The following is a 24,188-nucleotide window of genomic DNA, read 5'->3' on the forward strand; positions in this document are numbered from 1 at the left end:
AGAACGAAAAAAGGACGTTTTAATTGTATAATGTGATGCCTTGATGCCTTAGGTATAATTTCTCATGATTCAGCTGCCATTCAGCAGAGAATATAATTCTGCAAACAAAGTTCTGCCAAAAAAAAATCTTTCTTTCTTTCTTTTTTTTTGGTTTGAACCAACGTAGACAGACACGAATGCAGGGAGTTCTGAGTCACAGAGATTAAAAGCGAACTAGCCTTGGCTGCTCATATTAAATGAGGTTGGTAGAAAGGCATTGTACCTGCAAAAGGAAGGCTCGGTTAAATCTCCTCAGCAGTCAAGGCCACAGAACCAGCATAAATTCAATTTTGCGCACTCAACAATCCCCTTGTACAAAGCCGGTCTTTTATGTTGCTTTGTATTTCCAGGTGCGCCCCTTGCACACAACATTTTGCCACCAGACTCTCAAATCTTCTACTGTTCTATCACAATATCAAAGATATGAAGTCTGTTTTTTTTTTTTTAAGACCGTGGAGTATCTTTCAACCGGCCATCCAATCTCAGCAAATCTATTTCAAATCACACATCTTGCCAAATTCTCATTAGGTCCCTCTCTCTGGCTGGTATTGCGGTATTGATTTCCATTCCGTTACGTCTTTTTGGAAGATTACATTTTCATATAAGTAAATGTCTACAGCCCCTTCCCACAGAAAAGTGTGCGAGCACAGTTTATTGTAGAGGAGTGCTGATGCATTCATTTTCAGGCCGAACTCAAAAAGCACCCGGTTAAGGTCACACTTTCCAATTGCTTTATGCATTTAAATCAATTCATACATATGTGCACTGTTTACACTACATAACTTGTTTTGTCTACAGCAGGAGTTGGTAAAGTAAGCAGTACAAATGCGTGTGTTTTGACATTGGCAGTAACCGCACGATAGCATTTTGAAGCAAATCGTCAAAACTGTGCAAACAGACGCTGTTTAGAGAGCAGTTAAGTGCGTTTTAAATAATATCTGAGACTCTTAATGTAAATAACAGTTTTGAATTAAGATGCTCACTTTCAAATTCTGCTTTTATTATTTATTTATTTGTAATATCACCATAGGAGGAAGCTCACGTTTGCCGGGTTAAATGCGGTTTATCCTTCTGTAAAAATGCTCTTTTTTTGTCATTCGGGTTCATTTTTGTTTCCACTTCCTGTTTCACATTCAACAATGGCGACTGTTACGGCGTCAGAATGATGCAGAATCATAAACTGCCTATGCCACTCCGTCATTTTGTCAAAAATGTGTACACGCTGTATTTACGAATGTAGAAGCGTGAGATAGTGAAATGATAACATACTGCTGATGTCTCTTTCCTCTATTGCTGTGTCCTGCTGATCTGAAATTGGTTCATCATCGTCTGCCAGTGTGCATAAACGTGTCGAATGCATATAAATATAAACTTATTTTACCGGATGAAAAAGAAGTAAACGATTAAGCGCTCTGTGATGTGTGCTAACCGCCTCTCTGTCTCTGTCTCCAGCCTTAAGGGACAACAGGATTGAGCTTGTGCGGGCGACGTCGTCGGAGCTGACCATCAGCATCAGTGATGTCACGCTGTCTGATGAAGGCATGTACACCTGTTCCCTCTTCACCATGCCTGTCAGAACAGCCAGAGCCTACCTGACTGTCCTAGGTAAGTGCGTCAGTAACAACACAGATTCCCCGCGTAGACTCGCCTCCTCTGCCTGTCTGGAATAGACAGTGCTACGTGTCCCGTTGTTGCTCTGAACACGCAGAAAACAGGAAATGTTAGAAATGGTAGGGGAAAAAAAGCTGCGCTCCAATAAACGGCTTGTTTTGTTGTTTGCAGAGTCTTAATGATTATCCCAGAATAAAGGAATAGTAAATTGATAATGGTAGCACTTACCACCAGAGATTAAGTAGGGACCCCCTACCTACTCATCATTTTGCATCCAATATTAAGCTATTCAAATAATATGCAGGTTCAGATATTCATTTTTTATTTGAAACATGTGCAACAATAGGGTGGCCACTGCCATAACCATAAACTTACCTGACATACCTGAGCGAGCTACACTGTTAGCTTCTCTTCTGCTAATATTGAGGCATGTGTCTGGGATTTCACCAGTAACATGCGGCCCCGTGATTGGCCCAGCAGCGATAGGGTCGGGGCCTACTCTGTACAGGAAGCTTGTGATGACTGATAGATGACGTCCTCTGCCTCCATTTATGCCTTTACTAAAACATGTTGGGTTCATGTTAATGTGTATTTAAAGAAATTTAAATTTGTGGGGGAAAATTAAAAAAATATATAAAAAATGTCTCATCAACCAAAGATTTTGCAACCCCCCCTGCAGTACCTCTGTGGACCCTTTAGGGGTCACGGACCCCCTGTTGAGACCTACGCAGAAGTAGAAGGTTTTCCAGCTGGCTAGGGCCATCACAAGGCTAACAGAAAGAGACAAGCAGCCATTCATACCCACGTCTATGGCCATTTAGATTTACACATTAATTTAAAATGCACAGTAAAAAAAAAAAAAAAAAAAAAAAAGGATGAACACAACTGGAGCATGCATACTTCGCTCCCCTGCACAAATGAACTGCCAGTCGTTTCTCTAGATTTTTCCATAATAGGAAAACAACTCAGCATCGTCATGTTTTATGCCATTCTGTTAATGCGTGTACGGGTTCATTTAGAAATTTAGCATCATTTCAAAAAAGAAAAAAAAAATGTTGAAACCTCTGTGGTGATTTTTCTGCATGTGTTTTTTTATTTTATTTATTTTTTTTTTTTGGTTTATGAACCGTCAACTGAGGGTTTTGTTGGGATTGACTAAAAATGGCCAACTTCATACGTTCGCAACTGCAGACAAATAAAAACATCCTGTTAGCACCCCCCCTCCCTTTAGTAGTGTTTGTGTTATGATCATCGCCTCACACAAACATTGTCTCATTTCCTGCCACTGGGCTTATTATCTTGCCAATTAGTTTTTCGCTAATGTTAATAGATGTGCTAGTGCACTCCAGGACCATTAGCTGGCTCTCTGTGTTAACAAGCATTTGGAGAATTAGAGACATTAAAGGCTACCGCTCAATAAGGATATGGAGAAAATTATTTTGCAATACTGAACAATACTTAATGGAGCTGGGAAACAGAGAGGGAGATTTAATAAATGCGCAAAATGGTCTGCGAATGGCCGTGTTTATTTGCCACTGTTTCAGGACACTGGGCGCTGGGGAGGAATACAAGAAAACACTGAAAATGATTTGGACGAAATACCAAACAGACTCTGCATTCAAATCTTTTGGTGCCTAAATACAAAAACACGCTTATCTGCCACCACAAGCAATAATTCACAAAGCTGATGGGAATTTTTTTTTTTTTTAACTTACCGGACAACTTATTGCAGTTCATCCTGAGGGGAACACCACTGGGTGTAATAAATTTCATTACAATCCATCCAACATTTCACCCATTTCACTCAAAACCAAAAATGTAAACCTCATGGTAGCAGTAGAGGAGAAGCCAGGTATCGGAGTAATTAGAATTCATCCACTGGGGGCTGTGAATACCTTTACAAAATTCCGCGGCAGTCCATCAAGGCAGGTATTTTTTTTGTCTGGACCAAAGCAGTGGATCGCTCCCAGGCCAAGAGCCATGCCTCTGGCCTGGCTAAAAATGCATAATGCGGCAGGTTTAGCGCCCAGATGAGTTATTATATATCACTTCTAAACACATACGTGTTTACAGTGTTTATGTGCAGATTCGCATGAAGCGGCGTGATAACGACGGCTCCGGGTGTTATCAGCAAAATTGGAAAGTCGAGCTCTTTTTTTGTGTTTTTAAAATGCCGTTGGCGCGCACACACCGACACACCACAGAACAGACCAATCCATAATGCACAAATGAGCTGAGAATTACACACACAGACACACACACAGAGCCACACAAGCGGAGAGAAGGTTTAAAGCTCTGCAGCCTCCAACCACCCAAGGGGAACGTGACTGTATAAGATGAACATTGTATTTGATCTGCCTCTTATTCAGTCTGGGAGAAAAACCATCAAACGCTTTTCTGAGTCATGCCACACTTTCTCACACACGCCAACACACACACACACACACACACACACACCGCAACTTAAATAAAATGACACTTGTGCTTCACGTGTTTCAAAACTATGTGCAGAGAACAAACATGGCAATTAAAATGACGCGGATGTTGCTTAGTTCGATGAGGGAGGACAGATCTGGCTGAATGTTGTGTGCACCGGGATTTTAGTATGTATGTCGACCTCCTTTTGAACGGTAAACATAAAACAGGAGGACCTTTAGCTCTGGTAATAAACCTTACAGGATGGGCTGAGAGAGACGAGGGAAGACTCAGTCGATGGCATTGACTGACAGACCTTTCGGTCCCTCAGCCTTAGGCAGACTTATTGCTCATTGACATTAGAAGGGCAGACAGATACTACACACTTAAAATACTCATTATAGGAAAGGCCAGTAATTAACATTTTCTCTACAACCTCGTGGCCTCCTCTGTGGTCGCACGCCTTCGCTTAACTACATGTGCACACAGACATAAGAGAAAAAAAAAGCACGTTTGTTTACTTACACTTCGCGCTGTGACCGACGCGGTGAAACGTTCGTGCTCAGGTCTGCGGAGAACGCAGAGACGCCCGGACGTTCGTTCGTAGAGGACAAGCTGCTGTTGAATTTTTTAAATGTAATTTTTCAAATCTGTGAGCATCGCAGAACTACATCAGTCAACCCCACTGGGTCTGAGCTGAAGTGATATCTTATGACCTGGAACCTGTCTACATGACTGGGCACCACGATATGCAAATGAGAAAAATGTGCTTCTTGTAATTTGAACAACGCGACCCTTCAGGTAAGACGATGCTGCCGCGAGCTCCATCCTGCTCTCTAATCTCCCTGCAGGTGGGGAAGCCAGAGGAGAATTTCCAATAAGGCATAATAATGTTATTGCTGCATAATGGCGTGCTGCTGCGCGTGAATTAGTTCCATTGCTGTGGTTTCCATCCCGTCCTTCCAGGTGTGCCGGAGAAGCCGGAGATCGATGGCCTGACGAAGCCCGCCTTGGAGGGAGACCACGTCACCCTGACCTGCATCACTCAGGGCAGCAAGCCCGCCGCCGACCTGCGCTGGTTCAGGAATGAGAAGGAAGTCAAAGGTATGTAACATCTGGATCCGTGTTTACATCTGCGTCACATGTGTGCCAACATGGTTGCCGAAAAATCCGGGAATGTGCAAGTCAGTGACAAACGACAAAGGCAAAGTACATAAGGACCCATCATTTTAGTGTGATAGAAAACAGGCCGGTAACGGTTTGCCTTTTTGTCATTGGCAAGATTAGTTTATGTTACATCAACAAAAAAGTGGGTATTAGTTAAAAGCCATAATCACTCTGTGCTCGTTCTAATGCCAGTTACAGTAATAACCATGAACTCATGCACACGCACACCTCTGTTAGAGCCATAATGTTCTTTTTATAAAGTCAGCCCCCTTCTCCACTTTGTTACCAGACACTAAAAATATCAGTTATCACATTTTATTACGGCTGGGACGGCCCTCTGCAATAAACAAACACAACGTGTCAGAAAGGACTAATTTATGTTTTAAAATGCGTTCAGAAGGGGCGGAAAGTCTTCTATTTAACCGCAGCAGTGGATGTCTCCACAGTGTGTTTTTGTTCCCGAACAAGTTGTTTCTAATGGAGCCGGATCTGCGTGTGTCCTCTGGCCTGAGATTGTTACATTAACCTCTCTTGTTATCAGAGGGCTGCTCTGAAACCTCACCGACCAGGACTACATACCTCATTTCCATCCAGCTCCGGCTCTGCTCTACTTGATGAACCATCCGCTTTGTAATTGTTTGAACGAGACAGAGAGGGCGGAGGAGTGAGAGGGAATGAGGGGGAGAATATTGAAGACGGGGAAAAAACAAGAGATGAGGACATGAAATGATGAAATTAATTATTTGAGGACGGCGGAAACAGATGCGGTTCTGTATCAAATAACACGTAGAACCCAATGGGAGAGACTGTCACAGATCATCAGCGCGGTCGCACTGATACGAAAGGTATCGGCGTTGTTCCGCGAAGAAGATTAAAGGCAGATAACAAAATGCAAATCAGCCTCTTTCTAATTTAAATGATTCAGAGATTGGAATGAAAATCACAAATTTTCTTTTCCTTTTTTTTTTTTTTTTCCTCAAACTGCCAAAAAAACAAACAAACAAAGCAAATGTTTGGAAAGACGGTGTCAAAATCTTTGTAAAACCCAACAGATCATTGAAACTGAGTAATGAGAATAACAAGCAGCCAGGTGTTGCACATCCTAAATGCCCAATTAAATGTAGTCAAATTTGTTTCATGAGCAGGATTTGAGATGCACAGCACACGCACACTTCACAGAGTTCATTTCCCTGCTTACACAAAGGATTAATAAACCAAAAAAAAAAAAAAAAAGTCTTGCCAATGAATCGTTGATTTATTTTTTTTATTATTATTATTAACGGTGCATATTAATACTTTTCTTTCGGCTGTCACAGACAACACTGACACACAGTGGCTCGTTTGCAAAATGCGTTCTCCCGCAATTACCTGCTAACGGAGAGGGTTTAATTCCCCAAACAGCGCTGAACCAGCCTGATATTCTAACGCTCGTTAACGCGGGCATCGCACATAAAAACGAAATGAACAAGTTTTGCGTCGAAAATATTAAATCATATGTTTACGAGTTCATCCCCATGTCGCGTGTTGTTGTGCTCAACACTTTTTTTAATCTAATTAATCACCGTGTTTTTAATGTACTCTCATTAGTTGTACTTGTACATTTTTCTTTTTTTTTCTTTCCGAGGAGCATATAAAAACGGAGTATAGTCTAATTAGCAGAGGAGGATTTTTCCTTACAGGCTTATTGTGGTCTCTACGGGTGATTATTGCTTCTCCCAGTGGCCCGCTACTGAAAGAAGAGCTCCCTGTAAGGCAAACCTAGCCAGGGCATTATGTTCTTTTAATTTACCACGGAAAGTTAACAGGTAGTCAGACATATCCTTGGTGGCTTCAAGTGGAGGTAGTCTCAGGAGGATAAGCTCTCTCATTAAGGTCAGATGCTATAATTTGCCTCTCAACGTGGCGCATGGCTGTCTTTAAATTCATATTATCCACTGTGGCAAGGTTGCTTTACCCGGAAAGGACACACACGTCCGTGTTAATGACTCCTGACACTGCTGAAGCCGATAATACAGAAGGCAGGTCGTGTGAAAACATCTGCTTCGTGGTCGGTTTTCTCCCCGCGAAAGAAATTTTGGTAACGGCGTCCCGGAACAGAGCGGAAGCCTCGAGACTTAATACAAATGTCAGATTAGAGGATAGTTGTCAGATCCGCTATCGCGCTCGTCAGGAATTTCGATCGGAGGTGATGCTTGGCCCTCGCTGATTTCACTGAAAAGCGCTCTCAGTGTCTGCCATTACACCCTTTCTACCCAAGCTTAAGTCCAGACAGCTCAGCCTGCTATCTGGCGTTCGGTGTTCCCAGGGTCCAGATGAGCAAGCAGATAAGGCCGAATCAATCCCGGTTTTTCCGCACAGCTTTAAGCAGATATCATGGTTATCTTTCATTTTAATTAGTTGGCAGATGATATTGAATGTACGGCACCGCGGTTATTTAAAAGCTCACGCGCTGGATCAGGGCAGAAAGGCAACAGAGTCACCCCACCTCACGTTCGTGATCTTTTTATTGTAACCGCACGCAGAAATAATAAACCAGCTAAATATGTATAAAAGCAGAAAAGCCTCTCGGTTTAAAAGATGAATGAGTCATTGATCCCTTGAATAAAAACACGTCTTTTCTGACAGGTATGTGTAGGTTTTTTAATTAACAGCTCATGTTGCTCGGCGTGATTCATTTATCAGACGTGTTCAGGATATGTTTAGTCCAGGAACCAAAAGAATGATTGACACGTGCGCGTTTACACATTCGGTTCTGCTTTGCCAAAGCACAAAAGCAGTTCCGCCCGCTAATTGGTCCACTCTACTGTAAAATAAGAAGGCGTGAATCATTATCTGGACACAGTCAGTCCGACTCGTCACATTTGACACCGGTGGCTTACTCGTGTGTTCCCCCCTACGCGTGCGCTGCGTTCGGATGAAAGCGGCGCAGGGGCGAGCCGCTCCCTGGCAGCGCCTGGACTTTCTTTCTGTGGCAAAATAAATAAACATGAAAATAGTTTATTTATTCACAGAGGGCAGCACATGTTAATACACAATGCATGCGCGTGTAGGTGTGTATGAGTGCACTCGAAAGTGTTCATCATCCTGACAGGATCAGGGTGTGTTCGGTGTGAAAAGCCATCTGATTGTGGGCGACCATGCTGGGAATAAATGACAATTGTGACATATTGGTGTGGGATCTGGGGGAATGGAGAAGATTATATTACCACCGGAGCCACTGGAGCAGTCCGTCACCCGTTCATATGCAGTTAACAGACACCCTATGCTAAATGTGTGTGCGTGAGTCATGGTATATGTGTGCATGTTTGCGTGAGCATAACGGACAGATGGAGCAGACAGCCTGCATGTAAGGACATAAGCTTGTGCGCGTGTGTGCGTGTGTGTGTGTGTGTGGAAGGGAATCCAATATTCTTATTTCTCAGTCTCTTTGTCCCTCAGATCCCCTCAGTCCCCACCCAGTAATGATATATTTCTATCTCAGTTACACACCGTAACCCATAGAGACCTCCTCCAATATCACCGCATGTAGAAGTTGTTTACACACCACTGAACCAGGGGGAGCTGTGGGGAGACCGAGCAAGGCGGAGATGAAATGAATATTTATTTCAAATAAGGCGGAGAGGGAGGGGGGGGTGTTCGCTATCGGACTAGCATTATCGTACTCTCTGACCTAAACTGTAGAGGTTATTGCTTCATCATGTTACGTGATAGCTATATTCCAAAGGGGCTTAAAGAAGAAAAACACACAGAGATTTGATTCGGATTCGCTTGCAGTCCCGACTCGGTTGTCAAACTTGTTAGTCAAGGACAAAAAACGATTACCGCAGACATAGCTCGCGCTGTTTACAGTCGCCGTCTGTTGACGCGTTCAGTGTGCTATCACTCACCCGCTCTCTGAAGAGTTAACGACGCGAGAACAGCCTTTTGAAATACCGCCGGCTATTTCTTCATTTATGGGTAATTGTCCTTGGCTACTTGTGAGTAAGAGCAGAATAAGACGGCCGTCATTACTCTGGAGTTTGCCTCGGAAAGGGTCATTGAGGAAAGTGAAGAGGAAGAATCTCCTGCTGGAGATCATTTCCAAGGGGATGATATCGATGCCGAGGCCGAGAACGCCAGAGCGAATGCTAAAATAAGAATCGGGGATTTGAAGAAGTTTTCTGGTTAAAAGAGAAGTACATTTTCAGCCACTCTGGCCGTGTTAGGCGACCCGGCACGCTGCTTAAAAAGTCTGCGTTGGGACTACATTTAGCTCCCCGGGGGTGGAGTGGATCAATGACCATTAAAGATGTAATTTCAAGATGGCTTCTGCAAGTCACAGTGGCATGAATAAAAGATGCCTCAGTCGCTTGCACAATAACGCAGATTTCGCCCACCCACTCTGTCCTGTCGCGCGCACACACAAACACAAAAGCTCTGCTCACATGTAACATAAACAAACCTGAATGAGGTTTGTAGGAAATTTATGTTAATGTGCATTGAGGCACTCTGGCTTCATGATGGATTCCATATCTGTTCGGTGTCTGTCTAATGCTAAAGCCACAAGATGATTAGATTGAAGAGCGTAACGGTCTTGAGCGCAACTTACAGTATATCACCTTGATTAAATATGTCATTGTGGAGGTGTGTCTAACTCATCCTCTGTCTCTGGCTGCATGAGGCTGTGTGATCAGGTTAACAGACTTAGACTCGGAGCACGGAGAGAGATCAGATTGCTACACCCACCGTCTGTGCCCATTAATAGCAACATCATGGAGGTGGGGCTCCTGTCCACTTTTAAATGCCAAGACATCGGGCTGACCGGACCTTTCTTTCCTCAGCTGAAAACCGCCTTCGCGAAAACCGTCCTCTCAGCTGTGCCTGCGTTGGGAGCTTCACGTCAAAGAAGACGTTATGATACGGGCCTGCCAGACACAGATAGAAACTCTCCTCAACATTTAAACGGCGCTCATTGGATGCTCGTTGGCTGCCAACCGTGTCGAGCTCCCTGAAAACTGCGCGCATTTAACGCTATGAAAGGACAGTTCAGCACTTCTGCGTATTCAGATTGTCCTCGTCCATAGACGATCTCACATTGTTCTCGCCTAAGCAAATTGTTTTAAATGTCAGAAGGGATGCTGTTCAGGGCGTGTTGAGTCAGCCCTCGGACCCCCGCTGCCAGGATTAGTCAGCTCTGTCACCGCTGTTTACGGATCCTTCCCCCAACCGCGCAGACCTCCTCGGGCTCTCTTGTCTGTCCCCCCCCCCCTATTTTCTTCTCCTGGGTCGTCCCTCTCTCCTGCGAAACGGCATAAAAGGGTCAGATTGTCACATTTTACGCCTGTCATTTCCATTTCTAATCCTCCGAGGCGGCGTCTTGGCTCTCGCCGAGGACGCGGAGCCGTGAGCACCCACCCACAGAACGGCGCTCCGCGAGCACAGTCAAACACATCCAGGGCTTTATCGTTTTGTGAAAGGGAGCTATCACTGAATAAATTGGCAGGATGTGTGAATATTTCTAGTTTTGAGTAAACCGTGTAGATTGTGGTAAAACGTACACATGTCTAAACATTTCATAATGGCGCCTCTTGTGTTTTGATCTAAAACACGTAATGGTGACACAAATGGAAAAAGAAAATACTTGTCCCCGTTTAGACTTGTTGCTTTTTCTAAAGTAAAGTGAAAGTGGCTTATTTTATTTTATTATTTTGTTTTTTCTTATATAAGCCAGAAGGAGAAAGAACACATGCATATACAGTATGTGTGAAATGAGAGAGATTAGTTTGTTGACTGACACGCCTGCGCTTTAATGTCAGCTCAATGTCAGCTGCTCCTTTCTGCTGTGCTTAAAACGTGATAAGATACTGTATTTATAGACCAATTACATCAGCTCTCACCCAAAAACACATGCACACACTCTCCCGCACTCATGAGCGCACACAGATTGAAGCACTTTATCGATGAGGTCTTTCTTACTGTTAGACAACCGTTATTATGTCCTCAAAGTGGATCCTCGAAGACTTTGGACCAAATAATGATATTAATGAACTCAAAGTTTGTGCGAGCATGTCAGTTTGTGTAGTGCTCTTATCCTGATTCACACAGAGGCAATCAGAGTCCATTCAAATGCCACGAGAAAAGATTCTAAAGTCGTCTAGACACACGGCAAAATTATACGCGGTAGAAGTGAGCTTCTCAATCTCTCGAACGGTGTTGTTTCAATTTCAGTGCATTTACAATCAAGCACCTCTAAGACAGAAATATTACAAGCGAAGTTAGAAAAGAAATCAGCCTCTGGTGAGAAATAGTGGAGTTAAAGTAAAGTCAAAACATTAGATTAGCTGCTGGAGGGGCATCTTTGAGTGTTTATCACATTGATTGAGGTACTTAAATTCTGGTCTTGAACAGTATCACATATGAGCATAATCAGGCTGCACAATTCAGGATGATTCATTCAGTTTATTCAGACAAGTCATTTAAGTGTTTTGATCTGACATTGAGTCTGTTTTTTTTTTTTCAAAATGAAAACATTAGAAGTTAGAATAATCCCTCTTTTAAACTTGTGCAACATTTTGAAAAACTAGACACAGTTTCAAGAAAAAACAAAAAAAAAAAACGACATAACCTCTTTGAATTGAATTTGATTTTGCAGTTAAGTCAATACACAATTGAATGTTTCTTTCTTGTTCGGGCCTGATGTTAAGATGCATCGCGGGGCGATCCAATGACAAGTGGTCAGCTTTAAGTACCGGTGTGAACTCACCCAAGACGCGTTGAGGACACATATGGGGATAAGACACAGTGCATGCTGGTTGACGGACCAACCACTTAACCGACGTCCTTTGCATAAGGGGATCATTGCCTCATTCATTCAGATAAAATGCATCATTGCGGTTATGAACGGGTGCCATAAAAGTCAAAGGCCCTGTTTTTTCTGTCCATAAGCAGGGAGATATTTTGTCCTTGTTGCTGCGAATAAATCTCAACAAGAATATATAAATAAATAATAAAACTAATGATAATGAGTAATTGAAAAGGAGAAGTGCATGTGTAATTCTGACATTAAAAATAATGGTTTGGACCTAATTGACCCTTTGTTGGCTTTCTGATTGGTCTGCTACCCACCAACCACATGGCTCCTTCCCTTTGTCAAATCCTATGCTGCTGTTGCTAGGTCAAACAAACTAAAATATTAAAATTAGCAATGCAGGGATCTGTTTCTAATGAGCAGCATTGGAAACCTGTAGACTTAATGAAACATGGGATTGTGATCTTTGTAAAACTTGAAAGTGTGGGTATCGTACAGATAAACTACAAACTGGTGACAAGACAAAAATTTCATCTATGCCAGGTGACCTGGATGGCTGTGGTTTGTCTAGCATAGCAACAGTGGCATAGGAAGCCAAGCCTGAGCCTTCTGGTTGATGCTCAGCAGACAAAGGTTCAACGAAAGGTTAATTTATTTCCAACCGATGCATAGAAATTAGCCATGCGTGTAGTGGCCAGAACCTTTATTTACCTACTTTTTCTTTCAGTGCAGCAAACAGCATGGAGCTGTGAAGTGCTCACTTGATACTCTGCATGTGGAGATGCTTCCACATTCTTTGAGCTGGATCACCAAGGACACATGTCAATACCATGTGTGAACAGACAGATCAAGTGCAATTCAATGCAAGTTAGGAAAATCTAAATACAGTCTATGTACCTTTGCACATTCGTGAATACAGTTGATTCTTGCACTATTTTCAGAAATCTCACATGGCTTATCTCATCGCATTGTTTGAACAGAAATATCTGCGTTTTAAGGCATTAGTCAAACTGACCTCAGCAATAACCTACGAATATTAAATGAGAGGAAAAGAAACTGGGATAGTTTGGGACACATCTAACACTGTATCTGTAAAGGAACTTTATAATGGTGCAGAGAGAAGGACAAAAAGACAAGGAGAATGATGGCCCGGCATGGCTAACAGGAAAAAGTTGGCCCTCTTTAAGCATTCCACATTAGAAGTAAGATGTCCCTTCCCTCCAGCCCTGATCCCTTTCTCACTCTCTGTCAACCGCGGTTTCTTCCGAGTGAAGAAATCTAGCCATTTCCCGTCTCTCTTGTTGTTTGGATGGATGTTGCTAACACTGCAGACCTGTCAGTCATTCATCTCTAGGGGAGGCGGGCTCATTGCCTCAGTTGGGGGAAGTGGCTGAGCAGAATAGTTGATTGGCAGAGTGGAGAGGGAGATGAGACAGTGGAGCTGGATGCTTCGAATGTGGAGCAGCTGAGCACAGAGGAGTGAAGGATATGGAGCATAAACAGTCTCTTTAGGACAAACAAAGGCGGCCGGCGTGAGAGAGAGGTGTTACATACAGTACCATGATACTTGCTTGAAATTTTTATGATATTTAAAGTACAAAAAAAAATAAAAAAAAATATGGACACAAAGCAGGGCAACATCTGAATGCGGAGATAAGCCTGGACAGCTGAATACAGTAGAGGAGGGATCTCTTTTCTCTTTTGAATAAAACCTGAGTGGGATAAACTGGCCTGATATGATTTAAAATACCGTCTTTTTGCATAATGTGAGCATATCGAACACCGCTGGATGAAGTGGTTGAAAACTGAATGAACAGATCTGATTGAAATGAAGACCGCGTTAAAAATAGCTACTTGGAGGTGGTTACGTTTCAATAATTGGGTTATCAGACGGGGAATTGTGCGCGACTATTGGCATGGGTGTGAATGTGTGGTCTGGAAGAGGATGGAGATTTGGATTGCATAATGTATACAGAACAGCCTCTGACTTTTTGAGGACATTTATGTCTCGTTCGCAGCCTGAGGCTCAGTAGATAGAAGGCATTGTCAAATGTTATCTTCATCCCGAACACAGGCTCCGTTCTTGACATAATGCGGGAATGAATGAATTTGTGTAGGATCACCGTAGAGGACACTGAGGTTTCCCCGCTGTCTATTCTTTATTCAACTAAAATTTGCCATTAAAAAAAAAAAAAAGCAAATTATAGAAAAGTGAGAAGTAATTACAGCTCAGCGAGGTGTTCTCAGTCCACTACTGAACTGACATTCTGTGTGGCTATGAAACTGTGGTCATCCGGATAGTGCGCAGTCCCTCTGACCTTGTACAGGGCATCGTGCTCAAAAACAGTTTTACAGTCATGGGCAAAGTCAGTGGTGCAGGAGTTCATGCTGCGGCTTTCCGGTTAAAAGGTCCTCTCATTTCAGTTAGCATGATTTATCACAAACCAATAAGATTTCAAGGACACTAATGTAGCGTTCAAAGGCTCGTGTCACACGGGCAGGTCATGACAATGATTTGGCTTATCTAAATCCTCAATCACTGGGGAGGAACATTAAGCAAAAATGATCTGATCAAGGACTATTCCAGAGATTAGCTCATCAGGTGGATCATTGTAGGAAGCTGGGCTGTAGGAGCTCTCCACTTCCTTGGCAATGATTGATGGGCATAGATTTATTTGGTCAAGATTACGAGGCATGTGTTGCCGGGAAACCACTGAGAACACATTGTACAGACGAAAAAGACAATGCATAATGACACTCAGATACAAGTCTAATTTAAGTTACTGCCAAATGTCTGACTGGCGCTGGTAATGTTTTTTTTTTTTTTTTTTGTCTCAGTGAGGCTGGCGGTAGTTGCTAGGCAGGGGGATCCTTTTAGTGCATGACATTTTTGGGTGAGTTTTAGACTATATGTGTGGGGCCAGTGAAATCCATTTGTAGGGATGGGACTGGAGGCATCAGGTGGCCAAAAGGGTCTACGGTGTAAATATACATATTGCGTTCGAAGAGTCCCAGCCCAGAGTTGAGCAGGCTAAGTTTTGTTAGAGACCAGAAATCACCACGTAGATATGTTAAAGCAGCAACCAGAGAGATGTGTGCTGAGGTATACGTACAACCAACTTAAGATTGTGGTGTCTCCAGAAATATCATCATGTAAAGGACGAAAGGTTACAGCTGTTTTTTTGTTAAAATCTTGCTGTATAAGAGAGCAGTACAGACAAAGTGGTCCAAAGGAGTTATGACTGTCGCTTAGTTATATTCTAACTCTAGTGGCCAGATCAGTAAATGAAGACTTTGTAATGTTATCGTTTTATTCACAGGTATTGATTCCACAGATCTTGTGTTCACTGTTTGGGTTTGGGTTAGATTAAAGTCAGTTTAAGTCAGTCTCATCATACAGAAACATTACACGACAAGCCCTTATCTTCAGAATATGTTTAAATAACCCTGCTCTACTCTGGTGGTGGCTGTAAAGCAGGTTTTAACCGAGTGCGGGCTCACAGGGGACATCATATGTGCTACATATGTGGCCAGCAGGCTCTGCAATATAAATGTACTGCATCAGTGACAGCGCGTGACTCTTTCTCAAGGTGTCAAAGAGGTGAATGCCAGTGGGAAGACGTTTACAGTACGGAGCTCTCTGCAGCTGCACGTGGACAGAACCGATGATGGAGTGGCCTACACCTGCAAAGTGGACCACGTGGCACTCACACAGACGCCACAGCAGGCCACGGAAGTGCTGGAGGTCCACTGTGAGTGCACACACGGAGTACATGCACATACTTAAACAGATTAAATATTGCTAAGCTGGTCTGGGTGAAAATGCTGTAATTTGCCATTAAAATCCCCCAGACATACTGTGAAAAACGATTTTCATAACGGCACATCCTGCAGTTCTACGTCCTGTTGTGTTTGATCCAAATCAGTTATATTTTTTAAGACAGAATCGTTTTGTTTAATAAATGTGACTGGGCAGGATATTTACATTGTATAAATAACTGTAAAATGATGTGCTAAATTGTAACGTAGCCTGTGATACCATTCCTCTGTTTGAACCCTCTCTCTCTGCCCTAGATGCTCCTCATGTGACAATTTTCCACTCCCTCGCAGTCCCTCAGGAGGGGCAGTACTTAAAGCTGGAGTGTGTATCCATAGGAAACCCTTCGTAAGTCCAGGGCTAGTTCATATCAGCCGTTTATATAATTTAATGTTAAAAGCATGTCACATGCTGTATTTCTCTCATCTTACCTCCCAGGCCAGATCCCGTGATGTGGACAAAGGACGGGGGTGAGCTCCCAGATCTGGACAGGATGATCGTAGAGGGGAGGGAGCTCACCTTTACTTCACTCAACAAGACAGACAATGGCACCTACCGTTGTGAAGCGAGCAACCACCTAGGGACCAGCAGTGCAGAATATGTACTCTACGTCTATGGTGAGTTCAGAGGGGGGGCTGATATGCGGGTGAATGCGTTTCAGGTGACGACGTTCAAAAGTAAAAGAAATCAGTTGCTTATTCGGCACCGCTGACAGACTATAAAAGGAAAACAGCTGCAAGACGACACATGGAATCTAACTACGCTCCATATAGATAGCGGAAAGAATGAACCTCTCGAGCACCAAAGTCCATGGCGAAAAGCAGGATCATAATACCTCCTGATAAGCATATTGTATCAGCGCTAAGAGTGATTAGTGGTACCATCCCTCACAGGGAGACTAAGGGCCTCAGGTGACACAAATGCCACCAACGCCTTTCCTTAAATAAACCTGCGTCCCAGATCCTCCCCACACACACACACACACACACACACACACACATCACATACACACATTCATACACTCCCCAGGAGGGAAATGTGTGAGGGAGGCAGAATTTAGTGCTGCGTTGTCAGGAATATCACCAGGAAGGATAAGTAACTCCTAGTAACGCCAGAGGAGGTGGAGGATAAAGGGACTCGGTGTCAGGGAAAACAGATAGTTCTTCCTCTCTTCCGTTCCTCTGCTGCCATTTATCTCTTAGCATTAAGTAATAATACTTTTTTTTTGAAAAAAAAAAGAGATAGAGAAATGCACAGGCTTTGACAGTTATGTGATGATGTCCTTTTTTTAAACCCACAGCATTTTAATGAATTGAAACTTAAACATAAATAATATGATAAATTTTAATTAAAACCGTCCTTCTATACATTCAAAGCTACAAAATAGGATCACTGCTAATTATATATACCATGTAGTACCCTCACCTTTAAACTCAAATTTTGTTTTAGGCATTATTAAATTTGAAGGGACGGGTTGAAAAGTTCGTAAGCAGAATACATACACAGGTAAACATCTCAATCCGATCTCTGTGTCTATTAAAAAAAAAGAACATATTGAATTGGACCACCCATTTTTTTATTAATCAATCAAATATTTGATCATATTCCTAGAGCACAAGGCGATATCATCAGAAATAATTAATTACGCAATCAATCAATCATTTAAATAGCTGGCAGCTAATTTTATTTCAGCCTTATTTAATAATTGCTGCAGCTCTGGGTTTTACTGGCGTGCCTCTCACATATGCTGAGGTGTGTACATGCACCTAACAATTCCCTCAAATGCCAAATGAAGCCAAAAGCAAGAATAACCAGTGCGCATAATGACAGTGATGTTATTAAACTGACAAATACGACGCCACAGAAAAGGCAAATAGGTACAGGAGGGTCAAAGAGTCCCATTCAGATTCATTACTTGTTCCCTTAAAATGGCACCCAGTCTGTTCCAACCGTTCATTAGTGATTAGCACACCTTTTAGCCTTTCACAATTGCCTCCATAATTCTCGGAAAATACCTTTTTAATGGTTCCCCTCCAACGAGGAGACGTTTTCCGCTCTTCCCTCTTTCCTGAAGACACGCAGTTAGCTGCTTAGTGAGTCACGCTAAAAGCTGAAATGTCACCAAGATACAGAGGACAGTTGGCCATGGGAAAGACTACCACGGCCAATTAACAGCCCCCAGCTCACCATAAAATGCAGGGTGACATAAACATAAAAGCCAAGGTGGTAGTGTAACCTCATTAACTTTGTCACACGGTGTTTCGGTTCACATTCTTGTCTGTTGCTTCAACATGTGACAGACAGAAACACTCCCTTACATGAAAGACTTTTCCATTATCCTGTAGTGAGAGGGGGAAATAATGACGGGTTGAATACTTTTTTTTTCTGAAGTTCCAAATCCAGCAATCAGATGTGCAGATTCAGAGCTAATTCTGTTAACTTGCTACAAATGTGGCCGTCACATCTGAAGACAGACGCTTTAAATTACAACGACAATTAAAATGTGAGCGCTGGAACTCGCTATCAAAACAACTAGCGGCGACTAAAGCCAACCTTGGCCTCACCTCATGCCGCCCGTGCTCCGAAAGGCTGCAGTAGAAGAACAAATACTAAAGCCAATGGTCAACCAGCAGGTACATTCTGCATTTGTGTAACTTCAGATCGAAGTAGCCTCATTTAAAAACAGACATCAGAAAAGCAAGGACAGCTGTCGCACCGAGCTGACATCCCTTAAATCATATCGGTAAGTTGGCCCACGTGTGCCCTCTTGGCTTTTGTCCGTTTGCTTCGTTTTGTCACCTCTGTCTTCTTTTGCATCGGTTTGCTGAGCAGAACAGCCACTCAGAGTGATCTCACCCACCAACTACTTTTTCCGAAAATCTGCCCGATGAGTCAAAATAGTGCCAACGCACCACATGCACCAGGGCCACAGACGCTCGCAAATGGCTCGACGCTGGTCGACAGCCATCGGGTTGGATGTGTCACGGCCCCACACACTTCTTCCCCTCATGCAGGAAAGTGCTGAATTTAGCCAAAATTAATGAGATGAATCCTTCACACAGAGGACACTTAAAACAGTAAACCGTTTCAGCACAGAATGCGTCGGACATTCAACAACTAACTGTGTGTGCGCATTATCAGTCATCCACAAAACCCTCCAGTCATACATTGAATTAATTAAACCACTCTTTCTTTGTTTTACAAAAAGCATCTTTTCCATGGTGTTCTATGATATGAATTGTCATATGTTTTTCATATTTTGTTTCCCATCACTAAATGGTTTACCTAATTTCTCCCTTGTGAATTAATTTTGTTGTGGTATTGTTTTTGTGTACAGTATTGTGTATTTTGTGTATGTCCCCTCCACCAGACGTCCCCACCACCCTGCCTCCATCCACCACTCCCCCCCTACATCCCATCCCTCAAGAACCTACTGATCTATTAGGCGCCCACGCCTCAGACCCCACAGTCACTGGCGACGGAGGTACAGTACCACCCCACGCATCTCCACAACCCCCTCAGCATGCTACTTTACTACTCTCACTTTCATGTCTCCTCTTTTCTTTTCACTTCTCTCCCTCAGCTGCTTTTACTGCCTCAAGCGTCAGTGCCCCTGTCTCTTTTGGAGACATGGAGATGCCGAGAGCTGGAAACATATCAAATATAGGACTAGCTTGGACACAAAACATTTGCCTGATGCTCTCGTCCACCTTTTTTTTATTTCTTTTACCTACTCAGGACGGTAAACAAGTGGCTCATTTTGACGTACTTTTTTTTACGTGAAGGACGGTGTTCATATTCTCTTTGTCTGACACTCCATGTCACAGTATTCAAAAAATATTCTAGCTCTTCAAATAATAGGTCCACTGCCCCCTTGGCATTTCAAAGACTTCAGTACTTCTGTGCCCTGAAACCTCAAAGAAGCAAATGTCATGTCCAACTGAAAATGTCTGGCCACTGGAGATGTCTCATCATGACTCCTAATGCCGAGTTAAATCTCAGAGAATTCAGAATTTAAAAAGTCACAAGACTGACATTTGAGTGAGTGTGAAGTCTGTTGGTCTGGCTGGCTTTCTATAAGCGATGTGCTATGAAATATCGAGACTGGGATGGCATCTGAAATAGGGCTGAAGTAGAAACGCTGGGCTCTGCACTTATGTCAAATTTAAAGCTCGTCTCGTCCCCGCAGAGGTTCCTGACAAGCACAGAGTTAAGTTTATTGATTTTAACTTTTTAAAGTATGCTACCTGAATCAATATGACATCTTTGTCCTGTCACACTAATATCATCCAAACAACATTCTGGACATCAAACAACTTATAGTGTCTTAGGGTATTTGAGACATCTCCACGCACATATCACCCTTCACTGAAAAAGTGCATGCCATTGACAATAATTGCGTCCCCGTTGTTAAAAAAAAAGCATGCCAGCGCTTTTCTCTAACAAGTAAACCGCAGGGTTCCTGGGATTTTGTGCACCCAGCCATTCATGGACAGTGGTGAACTTAACCATGGGCATGAATGTGTCTGGGCTGTTGCTGCGAGTAATCAAGTCCTGTAAAGTCAGAATGACAACGGTCAACAATTATCCCACCACCGTGTCGGGGTGGACTAGACAGCACAATTTTCTTCAACTGTTCCATTCGATCGAGTTCAAAACATTTTGGTGACCTTGGGATTCTGTTACACGCTGCCTTGTATTTACTCGTCTGTCTGCTCCCCGGCCATCCTCCCAGCCTCTAGTTTCGCGTAGTCAAATGGCTGAGATCATTCCTCTTTTTGTTTGTTTGCATTTAAATGCGTCGGAGCCTCTGAGGTCTTCCAGCATGTCCAGCTGAACTGGCTCTGCATTTAAAGGAGCTAGTCGAGTTGTTTTAGGCTTCTGACCAAGTCCCTACTGGATGCCCCTTTTTGGAAGCGTTCTGGCATAGCCCACTGGAAGGAGACCCTGAGGCAGACCCAGAACAGACTGGAGGGATTACATTTCCCACCTGGCCCATGAAAGCACCAGGATGCTCCAGGAGGAGCTGGAGGACATGGCTGGAGAAAAGCGTCTTCTGGCGTCTCTAGGACCCAGATAAATGGCAGATAGAAGGAAGGGATACCACAAACTCTCGGGATTCTATAACTGTGTTAGCCTATTACCTAGAGCAGCGGCAACTCCAAGGGACTTCTGTGTAATTCATCCCGGAGACACTCATTATGGTAGTCAGATCATCTGCTTTATCGTCATAATCCACAGTGAACCGAGTCCTTGCAGTTGGGCAGAAAGAGATGAGATATCCTAGGTACTTATTTGAACAATAGGCCTTCTGTAACTTAAACACTACTTTGGAAAAAGCTTATATTATCATCTTTTGCCTCATTTGCAGTGTGCTTTCTTTGCATGCTGCAAGACTCCGACAGTGCTGCTGACATCGCACCATGTCTGCTACAGTGGAACGATATGTCAGTCAAAGTTTTTTTTTTTTGAATGGCATGTCAATTTAAAAGTAATGTGCTGTGATAGGCTGTATGCAAAAGAACTAGTGCACTCACATACAATCTTGATCACAGTTTCTGAAGTTGAGAGTTTGACACGTTTTTTTTTTTTTTTCTAGATGAAAATTTATAATGAGCGCTGTTTTCTCATGAAACAAATAATACGGACAACATAAGTGATGCAACTTTGTCCTAAATTCATTTCTTCCGTACGTTTCTCAATCCTGTTCATTTAGCGTTCTGTCATCTCACCACATAGACGTAGGAGAGATTTCCTTCCATCTTGTCTCTGCTCTTTTTCCACCTCTATCACTCTTCTCAACTTAACGATGCTCCAGAGTGCCCATCTACAAATAATTTCCTCCCGTCACTGTTGCTTTCTGTAATTCACCATCTTTAAAGTCCTTCAGTAGTCCTGACTCCCCCATTACCTTTCCTCTGCTCTGCCTTCCCTGTGCGCTTTTTGTTTCGCTTTCCCCTCTCCTTTCCACTTCTTCTCTCCTGCCCTCACATCTCTCTGAAGACCCTGTTAGATAACAGGCTTCCACACATTGTTGGATATTCCTCATCAGTGTGCCTCAGTTCTCCTCTGATGTCTGTTTCATGTAGTGCGGAGACACAGGAGGAGCTGAGTTGCTTCGTGTATCTTCGGGGAATCTAAATATCAGACTCCTTCACTGCGTCGCCCAGTCACAGGATACTACATTATCTGTTTTCATGTGTCTACTTGATTTATTACCAGGTCTTTTCACAGCCTCTGGATGAAAGCAAACAACTGTGGAGCTCTACCAGCCCCATGACGTTTGGTCTTTTTAATAAACCAGTCATCTCGTGCAGAGGAACTACAGCCTCTATGCAGAATATTAGCATATTCTATACATGATGAGCTCTTTCAGGTGCACCATCTCTGTTCCGAGATCTTTCTAAGACTAGTCTCGCATCTTGCCTTTCTTAATCAGCACATGAGATTTTTCCATACCACATAAAACCACTCCAACTAATAGATGGTTTAGACTTCTGATGCAGAAGCTATGGCGACAGCGCAGAGCATACATGGGTCCTAAGCAGACCCTGGCTCTGTAGCTGACATACACCTCCCCAGAAATGTAACGACACTCCACGGCAACACAGACCACAAGAGCTGTGATTGGTCCGCTTGGTTGTAGCGTGTTTCTGCTTTATTATTTCTGACTGCTTCTCTATCTCCGCAGTTTTCGAATTGAATTGTTTTGGGTCAATAAAGACGGAACACATCGAGGAAAGGTTAACTGAGGAGGTCCGGAGACACAAACATTTGTAGGACTCGTCTTCAGGGAAAGTTTCAGTCGCCGTTGTTGTTGAAAGTGAAGCAGAAACAACCGACTGGTACACGCTCACACCGGCGCAGGCTACCTGCTTAAGTTTCGGCGTCTGTGTCCCGCACTAATCTGAAACAGTCTTAAGCCTCATCTGTCACTAAAAAAAAGTTTATTATCAGTAAAAATAAATAATCCAAAAGGCATTCAAGAAAAGGTAACTGGACTTGTGGCATTTTGAGAAGACGTTTAGCCGCTCATCCAAGTAGCTGCTCGGCTCAACTCGTTTCCTTTATTTTTTAAACGTCTTGGTGTATAAATGAATAATTGCTCTGCTAAATTGTGCGTATAAACAAGAAGCTGGATTTTACATACCCTGCCTTTAATAATGATGATGGATTCACGCGTTAATGTGTTCATTTTGACTCTAATACATACATATATATATTTATATTCACACCAAAAAAAGTTGCCACCGGGGTTTAACTGAGCAAATAGTTACAAGTCTCCTATTGAATAATTACTGCATGGGCGATTATCTTTCAGCTGGCAACAAGTTATTTAACCTCAACTGATGCAATGAGTAGCTTCTCATTTCCTGAGCCACCATGTGGAAAGACACATCCCGTGGTCGTGTTTGAGGAGGGTTATGTCATTGGCATGCATCAAGCAGAGAAAACATCTAAGGAGACTGAAGCAGAAACTACTAAATTTGGATTAAGAACTGTCCAATGCATTATTAAAAACTGGAAGGATAGTGGGGAACTGTCGTCTCTGAGGAAGAAATGTGGTCATAAAATTGATGAATTGGTGAATAAAATATAAACAAAAATAAAACCACAGTCAATAACAATATATTTTTTAAAGAAATGTATTTGTTGTTGTTTTTGCGGTCATTCTGCAAGCGGTTAAGAATTTAACAAATAATGTGTTGGCCATCAATTGTTCAATAGCTCGTCCCGTCCACTGAGACAATCCAAAGACTAGTTTGTTTGCTTCTGAGTGCTGAGTTTTTCTTTTGACTATTGCACAAGTTTATGGTTAGATTTCAATATTAAAACTAAAAAAAACAAATAAGTTCTGTTAGCTACCACGACGTCCATCGGCCAATGGGAAAGCCAAGTGATGCTACTGGATGACTTATCAGCTACACGGACCTCAAGTTAGGATTTTATTAAAGTGAGTATTAAATATTAACTGCATTAAATTTAAATAAAATGAAATAATAATTGTTCAATAGATTAATGAAGTGTTGTAATCCGGTCAGTAATTTGTGTGGTCTTGGAAATGGCTTTACAAAATAAGCCGTGGTGCACCAGCTTTGTCACCGCTACGACAAAAACACCATTTAATTCACCAGCGTGGTATCATCCCGAAAAGACAGTCTAAAAAAAGACAGAAACGGTATTTGCATGACAGGAGAAAATTGCCTGCAGAGCTAAAAAACAACTGCCAGCGCTTCTCCTTTCTGCACAGCAATGAGTTTTCATTTGAGCAGTTAAAGGATTTAACGTGCGGTATTTACAGAAATGTGTTTGTAAGATGTGAAATGTGACGTTGTTTTATCGCCGCAATAG

General features: G+C 42.8%; 1 protein-coding gene across 3 annotated transcripts in view; it reads left to right on the forward strand.

Annotated features, from left to right (window-relative positions):
- The window catches only part of cadm2a (cell adhesion molecule 2a), a 200,991-nt gene that overhangs the window by 160,708 nt on the left and 16,095 nt on the right, over positions 1–24,188 (forward strand). For 2 of the 3 annotated variants that reach the window (XM_047606344.1, XM_047606345.1), the window contains 6 exons: positions 1,492–1,644; positions 5,032–5,169; positions 15,610–15,771; positions 16,094–16,184; positions 16,275–16,453; positions 19,207–19,320. In XM_047606344.1, coding sequence (XP_047462300.1) covers positions 1,492–1,644; positions 5,032–5,169; positions 15,610–15,771; positions 16,094–16,184; positions 16,275–16,453; positions 19,207–19,320 — 837 coding nt within the window. The remainder of the gene's footprint in view (positions 1–1,491; positions 1,645–5,031; positions 5,170–15,609; positions 15,772–16,093; positions 16,185–16,274; positions 16,454–19,206; positions 19,321–24,188) is intronic. The other variant, XM_047606346.1, reaches the window with a different exon arrangement.

This window comes from Mugil cephalus, chromosome 15 (assembly GCF_022458985.1).
Source record: "Mugil cephalus isolate CIBA_MC_2020 chromosome 15, CIBA_Mcephalus_1.1, whole genome shotgun sequence".
NCBI lineage: Eukaryota > Metazoa > Chordata > Actinopteri > Mugiliformes > Mugilidae > Mugil > Mugil cephalus.